At 42.6% G+C, this 22,036-nt stretch overlaps 1 protein-coding gene across 4 annotated transcripts in view; it reads right to left on the bottom strand.

The window, feature by feature from the left end:
- Positions 1-22,036, bottom strand: part of EXT2 (exostosin glycosyltransferase 2) — a 145,442-nt gene that overhangs the window by 61,594 nt on the left and 61,812 nt on the right. For all 4 annotated transcript variants that reach the window (XM_043581008.1, XM_043581010.1, XM_043581009.1 and 1 more), the window contains exon 8: positions 12,865-12,996. In XM_043581008.1, coding sequence (XP_043436943.1) covers positions 12,865-12,996 — 132 coding nt within the window. The remainder of the gene's footprint in view (positions 1-12,864; positions 12,997-22,036) is intronic.

Below are 22,036 nucleotides of genomic sequence, written 5' to 3'. Positions count from 1 at the left end.
CAAAAAGCAGATAGAGCAACACAAACTACCAAGCAAAGCAAAAAAAAAGGGTAAACTTTCCACTGTCCAGGAAGAAGGGACTCTGAAAACAGACATAAGGAACATTGGTTCCAAGATCACTTAAACTAAGAGGCAAAGGCAGGCCAACGCTCTCCCAGTCCTCCCTTCCCGAACCCTACGCCCACCCCCCACTCCCCACCCCACCACCCCACCACCTTTGCAGGAGAAGGGAAGTTTATTCTCTGGAGAAAATGAATTTGAGAGAGTCCACAGAGACCCCAGGCATGGAAGGCAGGGCAAGGCACCACACTGAAAACTATGAATTAAGTGATTATCTATAAAATGAAGAATGAGAAACTCTGCTTCCCCCCCATCCCGCATTCAGTTCCCCAAACACTTACAGCCCAAACATTATATATCCTTTCCCACCCCCAAAGGCAGAAGGATTATTCTCTGGATCAATGAATGAATTCAGCAGAAATAACACATGAATACTGACATTTGGGCAACCAATTGCGTCCTCTTAACCTAAGTAAAGCCAACCAGTTGATAAGCCTTATACATGTACACAAAGCTTCTGATCAGCTTTTGGAATCTCACCCTTAAAAGAAGACTGCTGAAAACATCAGGTATTTGAAGAAAGTTTCCAATATGAAAGATAAAAAACATTTGCAAATATCTCTTCCCATTCCGTTGTTTGCCTTTTAGTTTTGTTGGTTGTTTCCTTTCCTGTGCAGAAGCTTTTTATCTTCATGAGGTACCAACAGTTCATTTTTGCTTTTAATTCCCTTGCCTTTGGAGATGTGTCAAGTAAGAAACTGCTGCGGCTGAAGTCAGAGAGGTTTTTTCCTGCTTTCTCCTCTAGGGTTTTGATGGTTTCCTGTCTCACATTCAGGTCCTTTATCCCTTGTGAGTTTATTTTTGTGAATGGTGTAAAAAAGTGGTCTAGTTTCATTCTTCTGCATGTTGCTGTCCAGTTCTCCCAGCACCATTTGTTAAAAAGACTGTCTTTTTTCCATTGGATATTCTTTCCTGCTTTGTCAAAGATTAGTTGGCCATACGTTTGTGGGTCTAATTCTGGAGTCTCTATCTATTCCATTGGTCTATGTGTCTGTTTTTGTGCCAATACCATGCTGTCTTGATGATTACAGCTTCGTAGTAGAGGCTAAAGTCTGGGATTGTGACGCCTCCCACTTTGGTTTTCTTCTTCAATATTACTTTGGCTATTTGGGGTCTTTTGTGGTTCCATACAAACTTTAGGATTGCTTGTTCTAGCTTCGAGAAGAATGCTGGTGCAATTTTGATTGGGATTGCATTGAATGTGTAGACTGCTTTGGGTAGTATTGACATTTTAACAATATTTATTCTTCCAATCCATGAGCACGGAATGCTTTTCCATTTTTTTATATCTTCTTCAATTTCCTTCATAAGCTTTCTATAGTTTTCAGCATACAGATCTTGTACATCTTTGGTTAAGTTTATTCCTAGGTATTTTATGATTCCTGGTGCAATTGTGAATGGGATCAGTTTCTTTATTTGTCTTTATGTTGCTTCATTGTTAGTGTATAAGAATGCAACTGATTTCTGTACATTGATTTTGTATCCTGCAACTTTGCTGAATTCATGCATCAGTTCTAGCAGACTTTTGGTGGAGTCTATCAGATTTTCCATGTATAATATCATGTCATCTGCAAAAAGTGAAAGCTTGACTTCATCTTTGCTAATTTTGATGCCTTTGATTTCCTTTTGTTGTCTGATTGCTGATGCTAGAACTTCCAACACTATGTTAAACAACAGTGGTGAGAGTGGACATCCCTGTCGTGTTCCTGATCTTAGGGGGAATGTTCTCAGTTTTTCCCCATTGAGGATGATGTTAGCTGTGGGCTTTTCATAAATGTCTTTTATGATGTTTAAGTATGTCCCTTCTATCCCGACTTTCTTGAGGGTTTTTATTGAGAAAGGATGCTGAATTTTGTCAAATGCTTTTTCTGCATCGATTGACAGGATCATATGGTTCTTTTCTTTTCTTTTATTAATGTGATGTATCACATTGATTAATTTGTGAATGTTGAACCAGCCTTGCAGCCCAGGAATGAATCCCACTTGATCATGGTGAATAATTCTTTTTATATGCTGTTGAATTTGATTTGCTAGTATTTTATTGAGAATTTTTGCATCCATATTCATCAGGGATATTGGCTTGTAGTTCTTTTTTGCTGGGTCTCTGTCTGGTTTAGGATCCAACGGAATGGGAAAAGATATTTGCAAGTGACCTATCGGACAAAGGGCTAGTATCCAAAATCTATAAAGAACTCACCAAACTCCACACCCAAAAAACAAATAATCCAGTAAAGAAATGGGCAGAAAAGATGAATAGACACTTCTCTAAAGAAGACATCCAGATGGCCAATAGGCACATGAAAAGATGCTCAACGTCACTCCTCATCAGGGAAATACAAATCAAAACCACACTGAGATACCACCTCACGCCAGTCAGAGCAGCTAAAATGAACAAATCAGGAGACTATAGATGCTGGAGAGGATGTGGAGAAATGGGAACCCTCTTGCACTGTTGGTGGGAATGCAAACTGGTGCAGCTGCTCTGGAAAACAGTGTGGAGGTTCCTCAAAAAGTTAAAAATAGATCTAGCCTATGACCCAGCAATAGCACTGCTAGGAATTTACCCAAGGGATATAGGAGTGCTGATGCATAGGGGCACTTGTACCCCAATGTTTACAGCAGCACTTTTAACAATAGCCAAATTATAAAGAGCCTAAATGTCCATCAACTGATGAATGGATAAAGAAATTGTGGCTTATATACACAATGGAATACTATATATGTTTTCACTCTTATGTGGATCCTGAGAAACTTAACAGAAGACCATGGTGGGGGGGGGGGGAGGGAAAAAAAAAAAAGTTAGAGAGGGAGGGAGCCAAACCATAAGAGACTCTTAAAACCTGAGAACAATCTGAGGGTTGATGGGGGGTGGGAGGGAGGGGAGGGTGGGTGATGGGTATCGAGTAGGGCACCTGTTGGGATGAGCACTGGGTGTTGTATGGAAACCAATTTGACAATAAATTTCATATTTAAAAAAAAAACAAAGAACTGAAAGAGGAATTCAAAGGACACAAACAACACAAGGAGCTAAGAAACAAACAAAATCACAGTATCTTCAGAGAAGAAAGTACTGTATCCTTGTAACAATAGGAAGCTACAGAAAAAGATTAATTAGAAATCAAGAAAAACTTAGAAATTAAAAGCGAACAAAATTTTAAAAATCAAAAGAAAGGTTAGAAGATAAAATTGAGAAAATATCTAAGAAACTAAAACAAAAAGATCATTGAAATAAAAAGAGATGATAAACAGAACAGAAATGATAAGGAAAACAAGGCTCAATCTAACACATTCATCATTTAGGTAACAGAAGTTCCATAAAGAGAAAAAAGAGGAAAACATGGGAAGAAAAGAATTGGACATATAAAACACAAAACAAAAATTTCTCAGAATTGGACATGAATTTCCAATTAAAAGAGCCCAAATCAGTGTCCACTGAACAAAAAAACCACTCATACCAAGGCATATCATAAAATTGGAGAACACAGAATTTCCCAGGATAAAAATGTCACATAAAAGGATCAGGAATTAGAATGACATCTCACTTTCTGAAATTAAAATGGGAAACTTCGAGGACAATGGAACCATCCTTTCAAAATTCAGAAGAAAACCCACCTCAACCACAAGTCCACACCAGTCCAATTATTAATCAAATGTGAAATAGAATAAATACACTTTCAGACATGCAAATTTATCTCCCAATGGTCTCTCCTCTTCCAGAAACTGTCGGGAAAAATAAACCAAAAAAAAAAAAAAAAAAAAAAAGAGGAAGATGTTAGACCTTGGAAATAAAGAATCCAACAAAGGAGAGAAAAAACAAATTCCCAGAATCATAGTGAACTTAAAATTTAGAATGACTGCTGCACAGGAAACTCCAGGAGCAATCAATCCAGACTGAAGCTTAATATGAATCACTATAGGAGAAAAGGGAGGGGGTGGGAGGAAGGCAGAGAGAGAAAAAAAAAAGAAAATAAGAAAGAAGGAGACAAATGGAAAGAAAAAAAAAGTAAGAAAAATTTTTTTATGCTTGACCATTTTCCTCTTTTGTTGGAGAACTGAGTAAAAAATCAATTAGTGATAGGAACATTTAAAACTAAGAGGAGGGGCACCTGGGTGGCTCAGTTGGTTAAGTGTCCGGCTTCAGCTAAGGTCATGATCTCGCGGTTTTTGAGTTCAAGCCCCACATCGGGCTCTGTGCTGACAGCCCTGAGCCTGGAGCCTGCTTGGGATTCTGTGTCTCCCTCTCTCTCTGCCCCTCCCCCACTTGTGCTCTGTCTCTCTTTGTCTCTCAAAAATGAATAAATGTAATAAAAAAATAAATAAAAAATAAATAAAAATAATAAAACTAGGAGGAGAAAAAAAAGAGGCAGTTATTAACTCCCTGGAAAATAAAAAGTTGTACACGAAAAAAAGCATAATCATGGTTTACTCTTGGTTCAGTTAAAAACAGTATTTATGGGGCGCCTGGGTGGCTCAGTCGGTTAAGCGCCCGACTTCGGCTCAGGTCATGATCTCGCGGTCCGTGAGTTCGAGCCCCGCGTCGGGCTCTGTGCTGACTGCTCAGAGCCTGGAGCCTGTTTTAGATTCTGTGTCTCCCTCTCTCTCTGACCCTCCCCCATTCATGCTCTGTCTCTCTCTGTCTCAAAAATAAATAAACGTTAAAAAAAAAATTAAAAACAGTATTTATATAGTCCTAATAATGCATACAATAAATACTGCTTTAATGAAAAATGGTGATAAAGCCCTAGTGGTAAGATGGGAAAAGTGAAATGTGTAAAGAAAGAGGAGAGAACAAGAGACGAAGTCCTGACCCAAAGGTAGTAAAAATATAATGTCTATGATTGAGAAATTAAAAAAAAACAGCACTGTAAGCATTTTGGGGGAGATAGGAAGATTAAATCCCAGAGGAAAGCTGAGAGTTGACAGCAGTTGCCCCTTGGGACAAACTGAGTTGCCTCAATTTTAGTTATATGCTTTATTTTACTATTTTGATTTTTAAACCATACATCTTGGTGGCAGTGCAAACTGGTGCAGCCACTCTGGAAAACAGTATGGAGGCTCCTCAAAAAGTTAAAAATAGAACTACCCTATGTCCCAGCAATTGCACTACTAGGCATCTATCCAAAGGATACAAAAACGCTGATTCGGAGGGGCACATGCACCCCAATATTTACAGCAGTGCCATCAAAAATAGCCACATCATGGAAAGAGCCCAAATGCCCATCAACTGATGAATGGATAACGATATGGTATGTGTGTATAATGGAATATGTATAATGGAATATCCCTCAGTAATCAAAAAGAATGAAATCTTGCCATTTACAACAACGTGGATGGCACTAGAGTGTATTATGCTAAGCGAAATAAGTAAAAAAAGAAGACAAATATATGATTCCACTCATATGTCGAATTTAAGAAACAGATGAACACAGGGCAAGGGAAGGAAAAACAAGATAAAAACAGGGAGGCAAACCATAAGAGGCTCTTAAATACAGAGAACAAACTGAGGGTTGCTGGAGGGCAGGTGGGTGGGGGGATGGGCTAAATGCCTAATGGGCAATGGTGTTATATGTAAGTGATGAATCAGTAAATTCTACTCCTGAAACCAATAATACACTATATGTTAACTAACTTGAATTTAAAGTAAGGAAAAAAAAAAGTAAAATAAAGAAATATAGTTGAGATAAAAAAAAAAGAAAGCCAAACATCAACAATCAACCTCATTCAAGCAATGGGGAAATTTTTCTACTCTGCAGCTGTAACAACCCACTTATTAAGAAATTACACTCAAATATTCATTAATTGGGAGGCGTGTAACTACCAAAGGATAGTAGAAATGAAAACAAAACAAAAAAAAATCATTATCCTGATGTTACAATACCCAGCAACTCTAGTTTCCTGGTAACTTCTGCTGCTGAATCATTTAAGCAGACATCAAGAGAGAACTAAAGTGGCCCCCCAAAAAGGGGAAAGGGAATCTGTGCTAATAACTGATCGCTAGGACATGTGCCAAGGATGACCGTGCCAAAACATTCAGTATGTTCTTAATCTGCTGTCAGATCAAGCTTCCACGGACTCTGAAAAACCATTCTAGTCACCGCCCTCCTACCAGCTGTGTGATGTAAAGAAGCAGTCAGGTTTGGATTCATGAAAGCAAGAGCCAGAAAAATGGACTCTACGAAGGCAATGGAGGTAGGACTGCATCCAGGGAAACGGTGTGAGTCGATTCACCCACCACCACCACTGCGGCTGCCATACAGATGCGTGCTCCACAGGTATACAAGCCTCTATTAGGAAGGATCTAGGGTGTTCATGTAAAAGACCTAACTGACACAATCATCTTAGCCACATCCCCAGGCTCATCTCTTCAGATTGCTTACACGTCCTCTCCGTCTGGATCCGGCTTGTGACCTCATCTTTCCCATCTTTACCTGACCAATGGCCAAGTTCTTTGCTTGGCGCCCCAGATTAAGCTCTTGGGACCTTATGCATCTGTCCATCACAGACCTAACTCGGCTTTCTTTATTCCCTGGCTACTGATGATCTGAGACTTTCTAGGTCGTTTCCATGGAAGTCACTACAGATACGAAACAGCTCAGTGGCAAAGTCTACACACGGGAAGGTTTGAATTCCTAGTAGTGTACTGGACCCCTTGTGCAACTGTGATCCTACAAATGTGATACCTCTAAAAACAAGACTTCAAAAAACCTACGTGTACTTAAAAATTCGAGCTTAAATTTCTAAATTCCATACATACTTTAGTCCCTATCTAGGCAGTGGGAGGAAGGAGGGGGAGAATAAGCCAAGGAGGCCTCCTGGGGGCAGGGTAGGCTTTCAAATTCCAGAGAAACATTCCACAACCTGGAAGTTCAAGGGCACTGAGCAGAGTTAAACAGACTGTTAACATCATATCTCTTCAACTCAGAGCTCTGTTTCATGCATGTGAGCTGGCGCTTCTTCAGCCTGCAGAGGGATTTACTGCTTGGTAGCGTTTATAGCGGAGTGATATTTTCAACTGCTCGTACAACCACAACATTGGTGAGTGGGGGCTGCAGCCTGGACATCTCAGTGCGGCCAGCCCGGACGACTTCATGGGGCTGAGATAGATGCAGTCTGAACTGTCTCCGGATGCTTCGGATCCAGGCCCAAGGAGTCCAGAGGAGGCACTGGATAGGACAGGGAGAGCCTTCCTCTCCAGTGGATGAGTCAGGACACACACAGTGCGTCAACTCCACATTAAAGTGGGGTCCCTGGACTAGCAATATCAACACCATCTGGAAACTTGCTAGAGATGCCAAGTTCCAGGACCCCGCCCAGACCTACTCAATCTGTCACTTGGGCTAGAGTGGCAGCAGTCTGTGTTTTAGAAGAAGCTTTCTAGGAGAAAGACTGCACTTACCTCCCTAAGGCCTTACGGGGCGACGGCAGGCTCTGCCATCTTTTAGCCACAACTCTGATTCCTGCTCCTCAAGGGCGACAAGTACCAATCAAGGACTCTGATGCACAACCCCCCTCTGCCGGTCCCTTGCTGAGGCTCGGACACGAGGCTCGTAGAAGTCCAGCCAAGCACATGATCCTCATCTGAAGTCTTGCTCGCAGCTAAGTCGCCCCTCTGGCTAGATTTCACAGGAAAAAGCTCTTGTTTTTCAACCTCACTCTTATGCTGGATACAATAATCCATTTGAAGTCATTTTCGTATTTTTCTCATCAATTTTTGTCAAAGGCCATGGGACTGTAGCTAGCTCTCCTTTCTGCTCTAGGGCCAGTAGAGCCAGTGCGGAAGAGGGGATAACCTGCGGTCTCTCTATTAGCGTTTCCTAGGATGGCAAATTTGAAAAACACGAAGTGTCTGTCTAAAGGGACTGGGTAAGTAAGGTTATGACTTACTGATAAAGGTGAGGTACAGTCTTTCAAGTCACGTCGTAGAAACACGACCTAGGAAAATATTGCACTCTCGAACATGACTTGAGGGCCATAATATTTTGAATTTTTAAAAAACTGTCACCGAGAGGATATGGTTTTGGTCACACATGTCAGAAACCCAAAATTCACAGTTGTTGGCCGACTGCGTCCCCAGAGCACATGGAATGCTCACTTGCTGGTCTCTGTCTGCCAGACATGCTCACATTTGGCAAAGAACCAGAGTTAAGGCAGGAGAGGGTGTCTGAGGAGCACCACCCCCCCACCCCGCCCCTCCACTCCACAGGCGAGGCCCAGATGTACGGATGAGGCCTGCCACAGGCAAGACCAGAAATGACACTAATGTTACAAGTGATGCAGGTGTGGAGCATTTGGGGAGATGATAAAGTTTTGCTGATATCTGCAAAAAAGGGGAGAAAGATTGAAAAAGCATATGGAAAGACCAAAAAGGCAGGGAAATACAGTCAGCCTTGCCATGAGGAGCTAGGAAAATTATTGGTAAAATAAAACTTGTTGTGCTCTCGTAAGGAAGCTTAACTTGGTGAGAAATTCCTTCCAAAGAGGAGAATGAAAACAAAGTGCCAATCTCTCCAAACCAGATACATCTGCTGCTTTAAAGTTATGCTCAAGAATTATTTTGTCAAACTTGTTCAAGTTTCGAGAGTGTGGCACAACGTGGATAATATAACGTCCCTCCTACCTAGCTAAAGATAAAAGTGGCAAATGTGTCATCTGGTGACAGAAACACTTGGTTTCTACAAGGCCACCCCTCGCTCTCTTTATCTCACACACACACACACACACACACACACACACACACACACACACAGGTGGTGGTGGTTGTTGTTGTTGTTGTTTACATTAAACTAAGGCAGCAACATCTGGCAAAACAGGACTCTGCTCTCACTCTTTCCTCTCTGGCCTGAGCAAGTTCAGTGCATGGCTGGCTGGAGGCCCTGACAGCGTATCTTTGAAAACACCAGACCATCCCTTGATTTACTGACCAAGATGCACACCTCCTCCCACCTCGTGGTGTCTGATATTGTAAATTTGATGGAATCTAGACAGGAGACTCCCCTGCAGGTTGGGCTCATAGAAATCACATCTAGAGTAGGTTAAATATTTCCAAAGGGGAGGGGAAAAGTTAGCTATAAATAAATCAGTACTACTCAGACCTCCTGTCAGTTGCCTTTGCTGAAAATGCAGAAATGTACAACCCACTGCTTTAAATCAGGGCTCTCATCACCTGAGCTCCTAGAAATGTGGTGAGCACTAAATTCCCCTAAAAAGAACTGTTTAAGAAGTAAAAAAAAAAAAAAAAAAAAAAATTTGATATTTTCCAGTTGCATATCCAGATTTAAGCTTTTTATACTTACATTCTTTCCCAAATTGACAGTCCAGCACTATGACCATTTTGTCCTCCATTAAAACACAAGTATTTCAAAACTACAAATTTTCATGTACTACTTTCCCCTGGCCCAATAGTCTTATGAAAAACAGAGAATCAAAATTCCAACCATTTATTCTCATTGGACTTTTTCTTAGAGTTTTAGATTAAAAGTACAGAAATAAAGTCCCACTCTTTCCACACCTTCTGGTTGGGTCATGACACCCCACCTGTATGATTCTCCTGTAGAGGAACAGGGTGATATTCTTCGTCTCAAGCTGATGCCATTGAGTTGGAATAGTAGAAATGTTTCAGCCCATGGGGCGCCTGGGTGGCGCAGTCGGTTAAGCGTCCGACTTCAGCCAGGTCACGATCTCGCGGTCCGGGAGTTCGAGCCCCGCGTCGGGCTCTGGGCCGATGGCTCGGAGCCTGGAGCCTGTTTCCGATTCTGTGTCTCCCTCTCTCTCTGCCCCTCCCCCATTCATGCTCTGTCTCTCTCTGTCCCAAAAATAAATAAACGTTGAAAAAAAAAATTTTTTTTTTAAATAATAAAAAAAGAAAGAAAGAAAGAAAGAAAGAAAGAAAGAAAGAAAGAAAGAAAGAAAGAAAGAAATGTTTCAGCCCAGAGGAGGCCCAATGGCACCTACAAAACTCCTTAAGAATTCAAGATCATCAGAAGACCTGGGTTCTCACTTGTTTATGCAACTTGCCAATTATATGACCCCAGCCAAGTCATTATGCATTGTGACATTCATTATGTCCACTTAATAGAAGGGAAAGAATATATCACTTTTCCCATCTTCTCAACAGGGTTTAGGCCAAATGAAACAATGGATGTCACATCAGCATGTGAGTAAGCCCTAGACGGCTCATGTCCTGGGATCCCAATCTCCCTCCTTTCCTCCCTCCCTCCTTTATACATCAAGGGCCTCCTGTCTGAATTAACTTGTCCTAGGTATTACAAGAAATACCAAGATAACTCACAAATTCCGTTAAGAAGCTTAAAACTCTACGGGAAATTATGCTTCTATGCGTGTTAAGAGGCAGGAAAGAAATACAGAAATATGCTCTAAGAGTTACAAGGAGGAAAGATTACTTTCTATTTAAGGGGTCTAGGAAAACCTAATGGAGGGAGAGGTATATGAGCAGGTCACTGAAATTTGGATAAAATACGGACACTTGGAGGTAATGGTGGAGAAAGGCATCTCAAAGGCACAAAGAAGGAAAAGCACGGATCATACACAAGAAGGATAAGGTTGTGTTGGCAGAAACCCAGAACTCCCTAAAGGGGAACAGAAGGGAATAAAACCGGAAAGGCAGGCTGGAGCCAGCCTGGAAGGCCCTGCAGTCAGACTGAGCTTGGACTCCAGTAGCACGCTTGCCCGCAACCTCCATGTGCCCACACTCCCTATCTGGATAAAATACCCCGTATGCCTCACTCTCCCTAACTGCTCTCACTCACCAGCCAGTTAGCATAGCCAGTTCTTCCTGTGGTCCCTCAAACTGCCCCCTACTAATTCTCACCTGGATTCCTTAAATAGGCCCCTGCCTCTGCTCTCAACCCGTCCCACTGCGAGGGATCCGTTCTCCACACTGATGTCTGATTGACCCAAAATACAATCTCCCCACTTAACTTCCCAGCTTAAATAACCCACAGATAACAGGCCAACACCTCCAAGACATTTGAGGTGTTCTGTGACTGGGGCCCTCTCCAGGCTTCGTCTTTGGCCTCTCCCTTGTGAGCCTCTGCCAGTCCTGCCACACTGACCTCCTTGCAGACCCAACCAGAAGTTCCTTAAACCCACACGTTCTCCAGCGCCTCTGAACCTCTGGATCTGCTGTTCCTTCTGCATGGGACCAATATCCCCCCTTTCTCGGACTAGATAACACCTCGTTTCTCTTTTAACACTCAGATCATCAATTAGCATTGTGCTGAATGTACTAGCCAACGTGTTTAGATTAAAAAAAAAAATAGTAATAACCATAAAAGGTTTAAGTATTGGGAAAAAGAGGGAAAGTCAGCATTTGCACATATGATTGCAGATTTAGAAAACAAGAGAATCAACTAAATAAAAGTGAAAAAATTGTAGAACTCAGTAAAAGAATACTTAACAAAATTTATATAAAAAAACAATAATGTGTCTTTATACAATGGTAACTAGTTAGAAACTATAATATCAGAAAGTATTCCTTTATAGAGAATAAGAAAGGTAAAATTAGAAAAATTTAATCAGGAATTGTGAAGAACTGATATAAAGAAAACTTTAAAATTCTGGGGCGCCTGGGTGGCTCAGTTGGTTAAGCATCCGACTTCGGCTCAGGTCACAATCTCATGGTTCACGAGTTCGAGCCCTGCATCAGGCTCTGCGCTGACAGCTCAGAGCCTGGAGCCTGCTTTGGATTCTGTGTCTCCCTCTCTCTCTGTCCCTCCCCACTCATACTCTGTCTCTGTCTCTGTCTCTCTCTCTCAAAAATAAATAAAACACTTAAAAAAATTTTTTTAAAGAAAACTTTAAAATTCAACTAGAAAGATAAATCTTGCTTCCAGATAGCAAGACCCATTGCGGTGTAAACTCCCCAAAGGCATGGATCTTCTCTGCTTTGTTCACTGATACACTTCAAGTACCAAGAACACTGTTTAGAAGGTAGAAGGTAGTGGGCACTCAGTAAATACCTACTGAATGAATAAATGCCTAAAACAATCTAAAAATTCCATGTGACCAACAAAATACAAACAGGATTTGTATTTATATTCTGGGAGAAACTAACAGAGATATCAACCTTCCACTTGAAAAATACACACATGTAAGATCATTTTTTACCTAGCAGATGAGCACAGATTCAAGCATTCAGGGTTACGGAAGGCAGGGAGAGCCCAAATAACCAAAATGTTGTCGGTAGAAGTATTAATTGGTACAGTCTTTTGAAAGGACAATCGTGAGCAAGTTTTGACTGTGGCAATCCATAATGTCTCTAGATCGCTTTTGCTGATTATTTTCTTCACACAGTGATGGCAGTGCTGATTGAAATCATCCATGCAAAGCACTTAGCACTGTCCCTGGCAGAGACTAAGCATTCAAAATATAAGCTATTATTATTACGCTGCCTATAGAATCTTTTCAAGAGTTCTACGCACTACAACTGCAAAAGTCATCAGGAAGCGTTTGATTTCCAACAACAGCCAGGCCTCCCCATTTACCTCTGCAATAAATAAGCACACCGTCTCCCTAACCACATTGAAAACAAACTGGAAGCTGCTGCTTCTGTATTTTTGACTTTTGTTATCATTTCAGAATTAAGCTGACTTCGTCAGACCCCAAGCACAGCCTCATCTTAGATAGCTAGAATTTAAATAATCTTTACAAACTCAGGACGTCTTTCTTTGTCCCATCTTGACATCTGGACCATGGCTGACATGGTTAGCAGCGGAATTCACTCACCACAGTGGGGGGGTCATTCCATTCTTCATAGGAGAGGGCAGCATACGGATATATGCGGTCATTGATGATCTGCAGAGTGGCCAGGGCAATGGCTTTAATTGACTGGAAGTACGCTTCCCAGAACCACCGTGCCTGTAAAGAAAACAACACTGAATTAAGTAAGCAAGCGAGACAGAGTGAAGAACTAGATGCTCCATCACAGCCACCTCTGGGTCTGGGTAATTCCCTTATTCCCAAAGGGAAAGAGCCTACAGCAAACGTTCCCTGCTGTTCAAGCCAGCTGCAGCAGAATAGTGCTGGAATAGTTTATCAAATACAGTCAAAACAGTGTAAGCAAGTGAAGTGCACACTGGGTTCAATCTGAATATAAGAGAAACTATGTCCGATGATAGCAACACATTATAGCAGAACAGGTTATAGTCCTTTTTTAGATAAAGTGTACAAACCTTAAAGTTTACAATTGAATGATTTTTTTAGGTATGTACATACTCTTATAACTACTACCCATATAAAGGTATAGAACATTCCAGCAACCCCAGAAGATTCCCTCATGCTTCCCAGGCACTTTCTCAATCATCCGAGAGTAATCATTATTCTGATTTCTATTGTGCCTGCTACTGAACTTCATACAAATGGAATCAAAACAGTACTTATTCTCTTGTGCCTGATTTCTTTTGTCAACAGTTAGAACATTTAAGTCAGATTTTGCTGCCAAGGTTATGCTGGCCTCATAAAATGTTGAAAGTGTTCCTTCTTTTTCTATTCCCTGAGAAATTTAATGCAAGGTTGGCATTATTTCTTTCTTGAAAGGTTTAGAAGAATTCACCTAAAAGCCATCTGGGCTAGGTGTTTTTTGGTGTGTGAAGGTTTTAAATCATGATTAGTCCCCTTTCATCCACACAGGATTATGCGTATTTTAATGAGTGTCGGCTTCAAAAGTAGTATTTTTCAAGAAATGTGTTCATCTAAGTTGTTAAATTTATTGCACTAAATCTATTCAATGCGTTGTAGAATTTGCAGTAATATACCACTTTTCATTCCTCATGTTGATAATCTGTGTCTTCTCTTTGCATTTCCTCTTACCAGAGGTTTATCAACTTTATTAATCTCTTCAAAAAACGAATGTTTGGTTTTGCTGATTTTCTTTATCATACTTTTTTTTTTCTTATCTTTCTATCTTGTCTGCTATTATTTTTATTCCCTTTCTTCTATTTGGGGGGACTTTAATTCATCTTGCATTTAGCTTCTTTTTTAAATTTTTTAAAATATTTATTTTTTTTTAATTTTTTTTAAATGTTTATTTTTTTTAATTTTTTTTTCAGTGTTTATTTATTTTTGGGACAGAGAGAGACAGAGCATGAATGGGGAGGGGCAGAGAGAGAGGGAGACACAGAATCGGAAACAGGCTCCAGGCTCTGAGCCATCTGCCCAGAGCCTGACGCGGGGCTTGAACTCACGGACCGCGAGATCGTGACCCGGCTGAAGTCGGACGCTTAACCGACTGCGCCACCCAGGCGCCCCGTTAAATGTTTATTTTTAAGAGACAGACAGAATGCAAGTGGGTTGGGGCAGAGAGAGAGGGAGGCACAGAATCTGAAGCAGGCTCCAGGCTCCAAGCTGTCAGCACAGAGCCTGACGCGGGGCTTGAACTCACAAGCTGTGAGATCATGACCTGAGCTGAAGTCGGATGCTCAACCAACTGAGCCACCCAGGCGCCCCTAAAATATTTATTTTTGAGAGAGAGAGAAAGAGAGCACAAGCATGAGCAGGGGAGGGGCACAGAGAGAGAGGGAGACACAGAATCTGAAGCAGGCTCCAGGCTCTGAGCTGTCAGAGAAGAGCCTGACGCGGGGCTTGAACTCACGAGCTGTGAGATCATGACCTGAGCTGAAGTCGGATGCTCAACCAACTGAGCCACCCAGGCGCCCCTAAAATATTTATTTTTAAGAGAGAGAGAAAGAGAGCACAAGCATGAGCAGGGGAGGGGCACAGAGAGAGAGGGAGACACAGAATCAGAAGCTGGCTCCAGGCTCCGAGCTGTCAGAGAAGAGCCCGATGCGGGGCTTGAACTCACGGACTGCGAGATCATGACCAGAGACGAAGTCAGATGCTTAACCGGCTGAGCCACCCAGGTGCCCTGCATTTAGCTTGAGATTGAAGTTTAGATTGCTGATTTTAATCTTTCTTTCTATGCATTTCTAATATATGCATTTAAAGCTATAAATGTACCTCTACGCATTATTTTAAATGCATCCTACAAAATTGTATGTCATTTTCATTATAGTTTAGGTAAAAAAAAAATGAACTTTTTAGAAGTATACCGTTTAATCTCCAAACATTTTGGGATTTTCTATTTATCTTTCTGTTACTGACTTCTACTTTGATTGCACTATAGTCTGAGAGCATGTGTTATTTCAAAACTTTGTCCTCTGTCTTCAGCATACAATAGTTCGCCTATGATGTACCTAGGTGTGGCTCATGGTATTAACCCCACTGAGGTTAGAGCTTCTTCACCCTGTGGTGTGATGTCTTTCAGTAGTTTTAGAAAAACCTTAGCCAATATTTCTTTAAATATTGGTTCTATCACTCTCTTCTAGGACTCCAGATACATGGACAGAAATGTCTTCACCATGCCCCATAAGTTTCTTATTCTCTTTTCTGTGCTGCAATCTGGGTATTTTCTGCTAATTTTTCTCCTGGTCTAATAATCCTCTGTCCTGTGTGTGTGTGTGTGTCTATACTGCTATCATACCCATATATTCACTTCTCCATTTAGTTCATATGTTTTTCAGTTACAGAATTTCCATTCGACTTTTTAAAAAGTAGATTTCATATCTTTGTTGCAATTCTCTTATTTTATTGAGCATAGTTCCTGATTGGTAACCCCAACATCTGAATCACCTGTGGGTCTCTTTCTACTATCTATATTTACTCTTCGTTTTGGTCATCTGGTTTCCATTTCCAATGTACCTCTTAATTTTTTATTGGACACCAAACATTCTGTATTAAAAACTGTAGCGGTTCTGGATGTACCAAATTATCTTCCTCCTAAGAGTGTAACATTTCTTCTGGAGGGCACAGCGAAGGCAGTCAGCCCACTTTAATCCTATCAGTGGGTGACTTCACCTTTTGTTAGGGCTAACTTTTCTTGGCTTTCCCTTTCTCTTGTAGCGGGGCCCTTTGGGGCCTTCAAGTAAAGCCTGGAGTGTCCACCAGGTCCCCTGTATCTTGGCAGCCTGGGATACCAAGCTCCATCTCACCAGTACTATATATGGCGGCTGGGATGTTTGCACAGCTTGTCAGGCTCCCAGATGCTTCTTTCTGCAGGGATTCTTACAGTCTTGCTCTGCTCACCTCAGGAGTTGGCAAACACTTCAAGGGAAGGCCACATGCCCAATTTTTGCTTACTTCCTGCGGTTCCCGTCTTCCAGGGATTTTGTCCTTCATGTCCCCGACACTTTGGGGTACCCCTAATTCCAACCTCTCGGCCCTAGGGGGCTGCTGCTTTCTGCTCAGACTCCAGATGTACAGACTGTGAATTAGAAAGTGCCCTCAGGGACAAAGCTCAAGGGAACATGCCGCCCAGCGTGAGTCCCTTCCTCCAGGAGCCACAGTCCCTCAAGAACTGACTGTGCTGATGGCTCTCCAATGCCTCTCAACTGTTGCTCTATCTATTTTAATAAGCTTTGATACTTCTTTTTCTTTTCCTAGGAGGAGGGTTACTCTAATACTAGCTACTCTGTCACAGCCCAATGTGGCTCTTTGAAAGAAGACAGTTTTCTCGTCCAAGCAGAGTTCGGATTCAGTCCCCAAGAAAGCAAGACGCTGGTCTACGTGACCCGTCCAGCTTCATTCAGACTTGTGATTCCACTCGGAATCAGAGGCCATGAGGAGTTCTGCAAGAGAGGGGACATTTGAAAATGGGACAAGAGAAATTCGAAATACAACTAAAACAGGTAGAAGAAAAAGATACTTTCTAGTCTACACCTGCTGACTTTTGTTCTGTTTCCCAGTAAGTGCTCCAATAATTAAGGAAAGTATATGATGACTACTCTCTCCACTAAGTATAAGAATGAAGCAAAGCCTCACAAAGAGAATTTCTGTTACTCAAAGAAAAGCTGACACAGGTTTAGCTACCAAGGGCACCTGGCTTATGCTGTCCTGTAGTCTGCCATCTGGGTAAGCCTCGTGGCTGGCTGGCTGCCTGCCACTGCTTCTTAGATATACCCTACTCACTCCAATTTCATTCCTGCTTAGTCATGTTACTGCTGTCCTGCCCATCATCCAGTCAAAATATTTACATTTTATGAGACCTGAAAGAATCCATCAGGGTTCCATCAGGGAAACCTTCACTGATCACCCCAAACACCAACAATCTCTCCTTACCATGAAATCCCACAGCACTTATAGCCGTTACCTTACAGGTTGTTTCTGCTATATTCTATTCTAGAATGGTCTTCCTGTTATTTCAGATGATAGCTTTTCTCTCCCCAGCTAGACTATGAGTTCCTTGTAGGTGTGAGGATGTCTGACCTGCTGCAAAGCACTTTGGTAGGCATGATCTCATTTGCTGTTTATAACCAGCATGTCACTTATCTGTGGCAGTTTCCTCTTCTATGTGAGGAAACCAAGATCCAAAGATGTTAAGTGGTAGAGTCACAACTCAAGCCCAGGACTTTTCCCACCCTGTTCTAGAGTATAAGGAGTACCAGCCACACTAAGTTTTAGGAGACGATCCTTTCTCAAGAAACTGAAAGGTGTGAAAATTCACTAAGAAGCATGAGCCCACACAAAAACACACACATCTTAAATATTCACCTCCTTTTCTACCCCAACAAGTCCATTATGTATTCTTTCATTTTAAATCACACTCAAATTAAACCACACTCAAACGTAAGCATTCCAAAGCTTTATGTTCCCATTCAATCACAGTGGAGGCGGTAGCCTTTGGGATTTATAGGAAACAATGATCGGTAACAAATCCATCTAGCACACCAGCCAAAGGCACAACCATAGGACAAAGCTTCTAATTTAAGATGTCTCAAATCATCTCGTCCTGTCCACCAAATTGTAGTTCACTCGGAAAGGAAGCAAGCTTTGCACATAATCATAGCTCAAGTGTCTCAGCCTGAGGATAAGTGAACTTCTCAGGCTTAATTATTTCTGCAGGACCTCGGTAACACCTTGTAGTATTTAGAAGGCATTGTAATTTATGGCCCCTCCAGGACTCAGTATCAGCCACTTGTCAGCAGAGGGGAAGGAGTTTTCGGCTATGCTGGCAATGCTCCCATTCAGTAAGCAAATGCTTATTATGTTTTGGTTTCCTTTTTTCCCCCAAAACAGGGGCCACATTTATCACTACCCGAAAAGTTAAATGAGGGTCTCTTCAGCATCTATGCAAATTTCTCAGTCACTTAAGCCGTGGGAGCTGCACAGTTGGAAGAGTTAAGTCACAGAGGCACTGGTCATACCAACATAATCTCGGACAAAGCATCTAACCTTTCTTCATTATACATATGCCTCCGTAATTTTATAAAACATGCAGATTTCAAAGCATAAGAACTATAAAGTTCTTACGACGCTTCCAATCCTGAGAATTACAAAGTTCCTACAGATCTGGAATTGGGCCCACTTAAAACTATCATAAGTATCAAATTAAAATTGCTACCTCGGTTTATACATCAGCTAAATGTGATTAATTGCTTTGATTTTCAGTAACATAAAGCCACCAGGATGAGCAATAACCAGTGTTTAAAGGAAGCCAGTGCAGCACTGTTGAAAAGCTATGGCTATGAGCACAATTCAAGTTACTTAACCTCTGGTTTTTCTGCATCCGTAAGACAGAAAGCATACCACCTAGGTCAGGAAGCCGTAAGGATTCGATGATGTTTACAAAGCTCCTCACTGGGTACTAGTGCAGAACAGACAATTGGAAACCGTTGGCTCTGTCCTCAACACTCCCACCCGTCCTGTTCCCTCAGGGTCTTTGTCACTTACATTAGAATACATTCCACACCGTTTTGGAGTGAGAACGCGGGGAGGGGAAGAGGAGTGACAGAACGGGACCCCAGTGTCACACTCCACTCATCTCAATTCTTAAAGGCAGTGAAGAAATCCAACATATCAGAGAGTCAGAAATAATAAAAACACATCACATGGGAGTGACAGAACTTTGTACTGAAAAGTACAGCCATTAACACATCCCTTCTAGCTTAACCTCCAAGCTTCCAAGGAAGAAGACGGTCCTTCTCCAGAAACTGGGAGAGAGGGAACACATCCGGCTTTGCTCACCACGAAGTCCCCACCTTCGGCACGGTGCCTCCTCCTGTCAAAGAGGAGGCAGGCACACACTTGCCGGAAGACTGAACCCACCTGGCACCAACCCTCAGAGGCCCAAGGCAGCATGGGGACTACAGGTACCTCATGGAAATCTCCAAACCTTGTAAGTGCCAAGCCATCGTTTAATAAGAATGATCACATCTTGTATACAGAATTTTAAAAGGTGAGACATGGGGGATGTGGATTTGAGGGAAAAGAAGGCAAATCCATTCCTAGCTGGGACATCAAGGCAGAAACAGGACTAACAGTGTCCCACACATTATGCTTAGTATAGACTGTATAGGCTAGGTATAGACCACGAGGGAGATAAACAGTGTTTAAAACTATGCCATGTAGGGGCGCCTGGGTAGCTCAGTTAAATGACCGACTTCAGCTCAGGTCATGATCTCACAGTTTGTGAGTTCGTGCCTCGCATCAGGCTCTGCGCTGACAGCTCAGTGCCTGGAGCCTGCTTCGGATTCTGTGTCTCCCTCTCTCTACCTGTCCCCCTCGCCGGCTCATGCTCTCTCTCAAAAATAAATAAACATTAAAAAAAAATTTTTTTTTAAAAACTATGCCATGTAAGTTTGCTACCTAGGAGTGGTCGGGATAGCTAACTGTGCGAGGTTTATGTAGAACCCCTCAATTACCCCAAAGTGGTCCAAGAGCATCTTCACCCCAAAAGTACAACAATGGCTCTCAGTGCCTTCTCAGTAACCAGCCAACTCTGAACGGTCCTTTTCATCAGAACCTCCAGAATGTGACCCATGTTGATGGCTTCGTTCTAGTATACTGGAGTTTTCTGATGAAAACCACACGCACACAAAACAAACAACAAATCAGCCGGTTATGCTTCTGTCCCAAATTCCAAGTGATAATGCTGTCCAAACACCCAACAACAGCAGGTACCTATGGATCAGAACTTGTCCAGATACCGCTCTATTCCCCTGCCCCCAATCCAGTGGGTGCTCACAACATAAAGTATTTGCTTCCGTTTAAGAGGTAGAAAGCCACAAGAACACAGACTCCACCATAACAATGAGAAAACACAACCAATAACCCACCAACATCCTAACTTGTTTTAGGCCCGTCAGAGGGCTGTGGTCATAAGGCAATCGGGGAATTCGGATTTCAAAGGGTGACAAGCTCCTCTAGGAAAGATGGGACAAATTATTCCAGCTTCGGAAGATCACAGAAGGTAGAGATGCTGCAGTAAAAGCCACCAAAGAAAACAGCTAAAGTATTAACGAATTCTTAAAAAGTGTCGGCTAGCAGGACTGCTGGGAAGCTCTAGGCACAAGGGGAGTCAGCAATCCCTTGCAAGCTCTTTCCTGCTGGATGTTCCTGAGAAGGACTGCGGCCGGGAAGGAAATCAAAGAGAGGCCGCCCCAGTGGCACACAGGCACACACTCTGCCCATTTCCTGGACTTCTTTTCATCCAAAGCAAAGCCTTAAAGGGCTGGGGGAGGAGCAGGAAGCCCTCCCATACTCAAGATACAATCACAGACGTACTGGCTGTGGGGCAGGTGTGGAAAGGCAGCCAGCCACCGGGGCTGGGTAGGAACCCTTTCAGCTCCCTCCAGACCACCACTGAGGGAGAGGGCAAAGCAGAAGCCTCGGCCCCCACGGGAGGGGTAGGAAACTCTCTCTAACCCGAGACCTCTCCCAGGTACGGAAGAAAATAGGGCTTCCAAAGGGAGGAGGAGCAGAACCTGAGAAGCCCCACCTCTAACACCCTGGCAAACGTGTCTGCTCAAGACTACCACTGGACCGGGAGAAGGGAGAATCCCACCGTCCCCACCGTTAGCCCAGCACCACATACAAGCAACGGGAGTCCGTCGCTGAGGGCACAGGCAGGCAGGGCCTGCTCAAAGCAGAGGGTGAGGCTAACTCTGAGGAAAACCTCAGTACACTGGCCCACACTGAGAACAAGGCAGCGGCTGGCCACCGGCAACATCTGAAGTCCAGGTGTGTGAAGGCGAGCCAGGCAGCAGAAAACCCAAACGCGGCCTGTTACACACTAGGCCCGTCAGCCTCGTGCCCATTTCTGAATATGACATCTACTTTAGGGTGTTTTTACTACACAGTATCCATCCTCCAATCAAAATTTACCAGAAAACAATCCACGGTCATGATATAAAGCTGCCAATAGAACCAGACCAAAGATGACCAAGCTGTTGTGGAATTATTACACAAGAACTTTAAGATAATTACAATTAGTATGTTACAGAATCTGGGGAAGAAGGGAGACAACTTGCGTCAACAGACGGGAATATTCAATAGAGAGACGGAAACTATACAAAAATGACCAAATGAAAGGCCAGAAGTAAAAATGTAGTATAAATGAAGAATTCCTTCAACCAGCTTATCAGCCCATGGGAAACAGGAGGGGAAAAGAACAGCGAACTTGAAAATGGAGAATTATCCAAACTGAAATGCACAGAAGAAAAGGTGTGGAAGAAAACAGAGATCCAAGAACTGCAGGACGGTATCGAATGTTCTGTCATGCCAGTTATTGGAGCCCTAGGAGATGGGGTGGAAAACAAGGAAACAGATGTATTCATTTAAATGATTTTCCAAAATGGATGAAAAACAACAACACATAGACTCAAGAAGCTCAGAGAACCCAAACATTAAAGAAAGCATTCACCTTCTCCCTCAAAAAGCTGAAGGAACAGCCGTACCGTTAAAGGTGCGAAAGCACGTCTGCCTCTGAGCACGCAGGACATTTCAAGAGATCTGAGCCACGGGAGATTCTCTCAGCGCGCTAAGGTCGATGGAACCGTTCCTTTCCGGTGAAGGGCTGCAAGGTATTTTCACGCCCCACACATTAATTTCTCAAAGCTGTGTCTGA

The sequence above is a fragment of the Prionailurus bengalensis genome, chromosome D1 (assembly GCF_016509475.1).
Source record: "Prionailurus bengalensis isolate Pbe53 chromosome D1, Fcat_Pben_1.1_paternal_pri, whole genome shotgun sequence".
In the NCBI taxonomy this organism is placed as follows: Eukaryota; Metazoa; Chordata; class Mammalia; order Carnivora; family Felidae; genus Prionailurus; species Prionailurus bengalensis.
This window is presented reverse-complemented; position numbering and strand designations above follow the sequence as displayed.